This window comes from Mesocricetus auratus, unplaced genomic scaffold (assembly GCF_017639785.1).
Source record: "Mesocricetus auratus isolate SY011 unplaced genomic scaffold, BCM_Maur_2.0 Super-Scaffold_100003, whole genome shotgun sequence".
Lineage (NCBI taxonomy): Eukaryota > Metazoa > Chordata > Mammalia > Rodentia > Cricetidae > Mesocricetus > Mesocricetus auratus.
In genome coordinates this window covers 118,116,260-118,122,716 of record NW_024429188.1, presented here as the reverse complement: position 1 = coordinate 118,122,716, position 6,457 = coordinate 118,116,260, and the positions used below count along the sequence as shown (strand labels likewise).

Genomic DNA, 6,457 nt, shown 5'->3' with positions numbered 1-6,457 from the left:
CTAGGATGTTGGTTTTTTTTTTATAGGTGTTCTTCCACAATCCTCCCCAAAACAGCATGGTCAACTCTGTCACAGCAATACTCCAGTATCCTGGTACCAACTTCTGTCCTAGTTATGGTTACTGTTGCTATGGTGAAACACCATGACCAAAGCAACCTGAGAGAGAGAAGAGTTTATTTCAGCTTACATTTCCAGGTAACATCCTATCATTGAAGGAAGGCAGGAGCTGATTGATGCTGAGGCCATGGAGGGGTGCTGCTTACCAGCTTGCTTCCCATGGCTTACTCAGCCTGCTTTCTTATAGAACCCAGGATCACCTGCCCAGGGATGGCACCACCCACAGTGGGCTGGGCCCTCCTCCATCTGTCACTAATTAAGAAAATGCTTTACAGCTGGATCTTATGGAGGTATTTTCTTTTTCTTTTTCTTGTTTTCTTCAAGATAGGGTTTCTCTATGTAGCTTTAGAACCTGTCCTGGAACTCACTTTGTAGACCAGGCTGGTCTCGAACTCACAGAGACCTGCCTGCCTCTGCCTCCCAAGTGCTGGGATTAAAGGTGTGTGCCACCAACAGCCGGCTGGGGAGGTATTTTCTTAAAGGAGGTTCCCTCCATTCAGATGATTCTAGCTTGTGTTAAGATGAGAAAACTAGCCAGCATGCCCCATAACAACAAATCAAAGAAATCCAAAGCCGGTCCTGTCTCGAAATACCAAAAAAAAAAAAAATCCAACTCCCCAAAGAAACAAAATGACATCATGTGCAGATACTGGCCCCATCCCCACAGCAGGAAATAGGCCTCCAGTTGGCATTTGCTGCTCAACAGGAGTCTCTGAACCTTCTCATCTTGATCAGTGTCTCTAGTTTCTCAGAAACAAATGTGTGTGATACGTTTGTGAAATGTAATATTTGCAAAATAGCAATTATTTTACTTTTTTATTTTCATGACTGTCTGCCTTAATCATCATCAGGGCATGAGACATTCTGGGATCTGCAGGAATCTTCACAAGAACATCACTTCCTGTTGTTCCCCGTCAACTCCTTGCCTTTTCATGACACCTGACTTTGTGGACAAGATTGGATCTAGGCTCAGTTAACGAGGAGAGGCATCTGGGAAAGGTAAAGGGGCAGGAGCTCAGAACACTAGAGTGAACAAGCTACCTTTAGTCCCTGTGACTTGGCAGAGGCTGTGTGACACAGATTTGTCTGGATGTGCTCCTATGACAGTCAGTAGACCCTTCTTGTAGGGATCCCAGAGCTGTGATAGGGCTGGATGACATGGGGATGGTGGTACAGAGGAATCCTCTAATTGTTGAGTGAAGGTTGACCTCAGTATTTCCTGAGTTCCTCACCTGGGCTGGACCAGTTGCTTTGGGGCAGAAGCCCTGGCAAGGTGATTTGCAGTGGCAGATGCTCTATGTCATGACCTAGAGGCAAGAGAGGCAGCATACCAGACTAATTAATGAAGTGAGGGCTGAACTGAGTTGACATCTGGGTAAAGAGGGTTAGTGCATGCAAAGGCCAGGGGACAGGTGCAGAGAAGGCTGAAGAGGGGAAGAGAGTTGGAGAAAGAGGGACCAGAGAGTCTTCAGTCCCTGCAAAGACTCCTACTCTGCCAGGGAGTGGCATATGTGCCTCCTGGAGCCACATGACCTCAGCCAAGGGAATGCTGTGGTGCAAAAGAGGAGGGGCAGGAGGCAAGGGTGGAAGCAGAGAGCCCCTCTGGTGGGGACTTAGGCCAGGTCACCATTGTGTTGACATCAAGGTTTCAAGGACCAGCAGGTACTAGGAAAAGAGGCTGCTGTATAGCAAAAGGCCTAGCCAACCTGTTTGTGGACAGCACATTAGAACACTTTAGAGAAAACAGACAGCCAGGCCCCTGTATGGCAACACTTCTGGACGAAGTCACCGGTGGTGCAAAGGCCCTGGGGCTACCCAGTGGGCTACCAGGGCACTGGAGCGTCCAGTAGTCATCAAGCATGACTAAGGAGCCAGACAGTGGTGGCCAGAATCCGAGAATTGCCTTACAAGAACGTCTGCAGTGCTGCGGTCAGTCACCGTGTGCTCGACCGCCCATCGTTCGCGGGGGCGCGCGCGAAGGGGGCGGGGCCGGCGGGGCGCGGGCGGGGGGCTCCGCGCTGCAGCTACTGCGCTAGGCGACATTGCGGCGGCGTGAATTGCAGGTCTGCACCACCTGCCTGCAGCTCTGGGTTGGGGGCAAGCGGGCTAGCGAGGCCAGGGCATACAGGGTCCAGGCCAACGGCCGGCCGCCTTAGCTTTGCAGCCTCCCCCACCCTCGCGTATACCTGTCACGCCCGGCGCGCCCCCTGCCCGCACGCGCGCGGCCCACGCAGCTCTGGACGCAGGTGGCCGAGGTTGCAGAGTCCCTCGACTCCGAGTCGCCAGGGGCCAGGCAGTGGTTGAGTGGCTGCAAGCAGGGTCGCAGGTGCATTCGAGCGGGTTGGTGGCCTAGGTGGTGTGTGTTTGAGCTGTGCCACAGTGGCAGCTGTGGTGGGGGAGGGGCATGGGCCTTAGGGATGGAAGTGGGCCTGGATGAGCCAGGATGGGAGTGTATAGAGCCTTCTGGAAAATAGCCGGCAGTGCTAGCTCAATGAGTGGAGGCAGAAAGGGGATGTCGCAGTGTCTGTTGCTAACACTACTCATGCTCTGGCTGCTGGAGTTGAGAGCACAGGCTGGCAGAAGCATGCCTGGGTGGGAAGCCCGCATGCAGGGGCCTGCCTCAGTGGGAGAATGATTCTGGATGTGGGGGAGGGGAAAGGCATACTTAGGCTGGGGAGTGGGGTGATCCCCATCCTGAGTTAGGAGATGATCTGGCCTGGTGGGTAAGGGAGCTACGTATTGCCAAGGGGCGTCGCATTGCCAAGGGGCCTCGCTCCACCTCCTCCCCCCAGACATGCTGCTACTCAAGAAACAGACGGAGGACATCAGCAGTGTCTATGAGATCCGGGAGAAGCTGGGCTCGTGAGTGTCATGAGTGTGCATGCTGGGCTGTGGGAGTGACCGCTTCCATACGTGAGGCGTGTGTACATGTGAGCAAATGCGTGAGGGAGCATTTGAGTGGTGAGTGTGGTATGAGTGTGAACATGGTGAATTGTGAGGTATGTTGTTGACTGTGTGGGAGGTGGTATGTGAATGTGTCACTGTGTGTGAATGTATGTGAGGTGGTGTGGGGATGTGTGTGTGTGCACACTTGTGGGGGTTAGGGTGGGTGGCATGACCTGAGTGCCTCCTCCATTTCTGTTCTTCCTCCTCTCACTGGCACCTTCCCCCTTCCTTCTTGCCTCCCACCATCTCTCAGGGGTGCCTTTTCTGAGGTGATGCTGGCCCAGGAAAGGGGCTCTGCTCATCTTGTGGCCCTCAAGTGCATCCCCAAGAAAGCACTTCGTGGCAAGGAGGCTCTGGTGGAGAATGAGATCGCGGTACTCCGCAGGTGTGCTTGCCTGCGCCTTGGGCTGGGAAGACCTGTGGTCACAGGCTGAGTCGTCTGGACTCACCAGGCCTGGTTGCCAATCTGCAGGGAGCCCTTAGGCATCTCTTCTCATTTGAGTCTGCATGTCTCCATGGCGACATCAGAGTCACCCTATTCATCTGTGTTTTATAAATGACCTACAGAAGTGTGTGTTCTAGGAAGGCCTGTACTAGTGGGGGCAGGAATTGGTAGGGAATGGGAGCCCAGGCGAAGAAAGGGAAGAGGGGAGGGCTCAGGACAGAGCTCTTCCAGATGAAGAGGCTGCAGTGGTCCACAAGGAGCCGTTTCTCTCTGTTGCAGGATCAGCCACCCCAACATTGTGGCTCTGGAAGATGTTCATGAAAGCCCTTCTCACCTCTACTTGGCCATGGAGCTGTGAGGAGGGATTCTGGGAGGGTGGGAAGAAAGAGTACAATGCCCAGATCTACACCTGGGTCAGCTGACCTCTTGCCTCATTCCTCCTGCCTCCAGGGTGACAGGTGGTGAACTGTTTGATCGCATCATGGAGAGGGGCTCCTACACAGAGAAGGATGCCAGCCACCTTGTAGGGCAGGTCCTTGGTGCTGTCTCCTATCTTCACAGCCTGGGCATTGTGCACCGGGACCTCAAGGTACCTGGCTGTGTTCCCCCCTCATCCCACCTACCTCTAGCCCTGAGTATCTTCTTTCCCAGCTTCTACTTCAGTCTGGATCTGGGGAAATTAAGGGTGCTGAGGTCCCCCTGTCCCAATGCCTAAACCACTCTGGACTGATAGGCCCTTCCCTTGGCCCCAATGTGTCAACAGCCTGAAAACCTCCTCTATGCTACACCCTTTGAGGACTCCAAGATCATGGTCTCTGATTTTGGCTTGTCCAAAATACAAGCTGGCAACATGCTAGGCACAGCGTGTGGGACCCCAGGATATGTGGGTAAGAGGGAAGTGCTCTAAGGCTCATTGTGGTGGGGAGGGAGTTGGTGACCCTGGGGATGTCAAATCTCCAGGACCTGGGGAAACTGCTGCCTGTGGCAGTCTACTCCTGAGGCTGAATAGATACACCAAGTGTGGTCTTTAAGGCATGACATGTGTGCATGACTGTGCAGACATGTCTGTCTGTTTGTCTGGCCGCCAGCCCCAGAGCTCCTGGAGCAGAAACCCTACGGGAAGGCCGTAGATGTGTGGGCCCTGGGTGTCATCTCCTACATCCTGTGAGTGACCGCTGGGACGGCTCAACTCCTACCTGCCTGCCCCTGCTGGGTTGGGGAGGGGTGGACACCCAGGTGATTCATCTGTGGGTGCCAGGCTGTGTGGGTACCCCCCATTCTATGATGAGAGCGACCCTGAACTCTTCAGCCAGATTCTGAGGGCCAGCTACGAGTTTGATTCTCCCTTTTGGGATGACATCTCAGAATCAGGTGAGTGCAAAGCTGGACCTGTGCTGGGGAGTCACAAAGGGCACCCGGGACAGGGCAGACTGACCTTGTCTCCTGCTCCAGCCAAAGACTTCATCAGGCACCTGCTGGAGCGTGATCCCCAGAAGAGGTACACCTGCCAACAGGCCTTACAGCATCTTTGGTGAGTAGGATGCCTGGGGGGTGGTACAGGAGCAGGAGTGACACCTGTGCCAACTCTCAACCTTCCTGTAGGATATCTGGGGATGCAGCCTTGGACAAGGATATCCTGGGTTCTGTCAGTGAGCAGATCCAGAAGAATTTTGCCCGGACCCACTGGAAGGTGAGCATGGAGAGGTTTTCAGGGAATGCTGGTCTTGGAATTGTTCTTGTTGCTGGGTCCAGCTTGACCTGACCCCATTCTCTTCCCACAGCGAGCATTCAATGCCACATCATTCCTACGTCACATCCGTAAGCTGGGGCAGAGCTCAGAGGGTGAGGAGGCCTCCCGGCAGGGTATGACCCGTCACAGCCACCCAGGCCTTGGGACTAGCCAGTCCCCTCAGTGGTGACAACCAGGTGTGTAGGCCCTGCATTCTCTGGAAACTGACTTTTAGGAAGCCTAGGAGATGGCAGTGAACTAAGTGGGGTCTGGAGGGTCAAGGTCAGAGAGTGTCAGAGAAGGAGAAACTGGGCAGAGGGTTACAGCAGACATCTTATGCTAGTGGGATAGGGGCATGACCTCTGGAGTCTCTATGAAAGGAAAGCCAAGGCTTGAGTAAGATGCTAGGAAGGGTTCAGGAAGGCTGGGCACATCTTGAACCTGTTTTTCTCTGCTTCCCTTTTCTCCCATCCACCCAAGGAGGATGCCAAAGAAGGCCAAGTGGACTGACTTCCTGCTTTTCTTTCCTCCAGCCCTTTTGGTTTCCTTCCCTGCCCCTTGTCCCCCAGGCTGACCTCCGCTGGAAAGTTTGAGACTGTGGGTGTGGTGCATGGCACTGGGGTAGGGGGCTTCCCCAGTATGTCCCCCAGCCCGTACCCTCACCTATGGTGGAGGCTCCCTTCCCCATGTTGCTGTCACACTCTATGGAAACTGAGGTGTTTGCAAGTGGATTTGGGGGCCATCCTTCCTGCACCTTGCACGCACACATGCATCACGTGGCTGTTCTGTGCTTTGCTGACTGTGGGTGGTCCTGCTTGTGTCATAGCCCTTCAGTCCCTTCTCCTCCCAACCAATAAAGACAAACAGAGCAATGCCTTGGTGCTGAACTGAGTCTGGGATGAGTGTGGGATTGTGGGTCACCTCAAGGAAGGACATGAAGGAAGCAAGTCTACTGCCAGTGGATCTGCAGTGCGTCTTGTACTCTGCCTCCTGTTCCTCTCTTTGCTGGGATCATGGCATAGGTACTCTGGGTTGTTCAAGGACTTCCTGATTCTGTCCCCAGAGTGCTGCCAGCAAGAGGTTGCCTGGCTGCTTGGTTGCCCTGGGTCTGATAGAAAATGAATGCCAGCAAGGTCTACTGGGCTGCCAACAGGGGGCGATGGCAGGAGACATAATTCACCAGCAGCAACTTCTGCTCAAAATCCCAATGGCTATATAGA

At 54.1% G+C, this 6,457-nt stretch overlaps 1 protein-coding gene across 6 annotated transcripts; it reads left to right on the top strand.

Moving 5' to 3' along the window:
* Positions 1 to 368: 368 nt before the first annotated feature.
* On the top strand, positions 369 to 6,109 carry Pnck (pregnancy up-regulated nonubiquitous CaM kinase). Of its 6 annotated transcripts, XM_013125863.3 has the most exons (13): positions 369 to 407; positions 969 to 1,116; positions 2,910 to 2,979; positions 3,317 to 3,448; positions 3,788 to 3,862; positions 3,959 to 4,097; positions 4,272 to 4,395; positions 4,597 to 4,672; positions 4,767 to 4,879; positions 4,961 to 5,039; positions 5,111 to 5,198; positions 5,290 to 5,434; positions 5,718 to 6,109. In XM_013125863.3, exons 3-12 carry the CDS (start codon positions 2,912 to 2,914, stop codon positions 5,425 to 5,427), a joined length of 1,032 nt encoding a protein of 343 aa, XP_012981317.1. In that variant the 5' UTR covers positions 369 to 407; positions 969 to 1,116; positions 2,910 to 2,911; the 3' UTR covers positions 5,428 to 5,434; positions 5,718 to 6,109. The 6 variants fall into 6 exon arrangements, with proteins under 6 accessions (XP_012981317.1, XP_021079181.2, XP_012981316.2 ...); XM_021223522.2 differs by lacking the exons at positions 369 to 407; positions 969 to 1,116 and adding an exon at positions 1,905 to 2,046 and having other exon boundaries at positions 4,818 to 4,879; XM_013125862.3 differs by lacking the exons at positions 369 to 407; positions 969 to 1,116 and adding an exon at positions 1,906 to 2,046.
* Positions 6,110 to 6,457: the final 348 nt, after the last annotated feature.

Excerpts from the sequence above, each read along its gene's own strand:
- Pnck (XM_013125862.3), top strand. The coding sequence starts at position 1,977 with ATGACTAAGGAGCCAGACAGTGGTGGCCAGAATCCGAGAATTGCCTTA. Across the intron at positions 2,047-2,909 it reads AGAACGTCTGCAGTGCTGCG|ACATGCTGCTACTCAAGAAA; the intron begins GTCAGTCACCGT and ends TCCTCCCCCCAG. Across the intron at positions 3,449-3,787 it reads GAGATCGCGGTACTCCGCAG|GATCAGCCACCCCAACATTG; the intron begins GTGTGCTTGCCT and ends TCTCTGTTGCAG.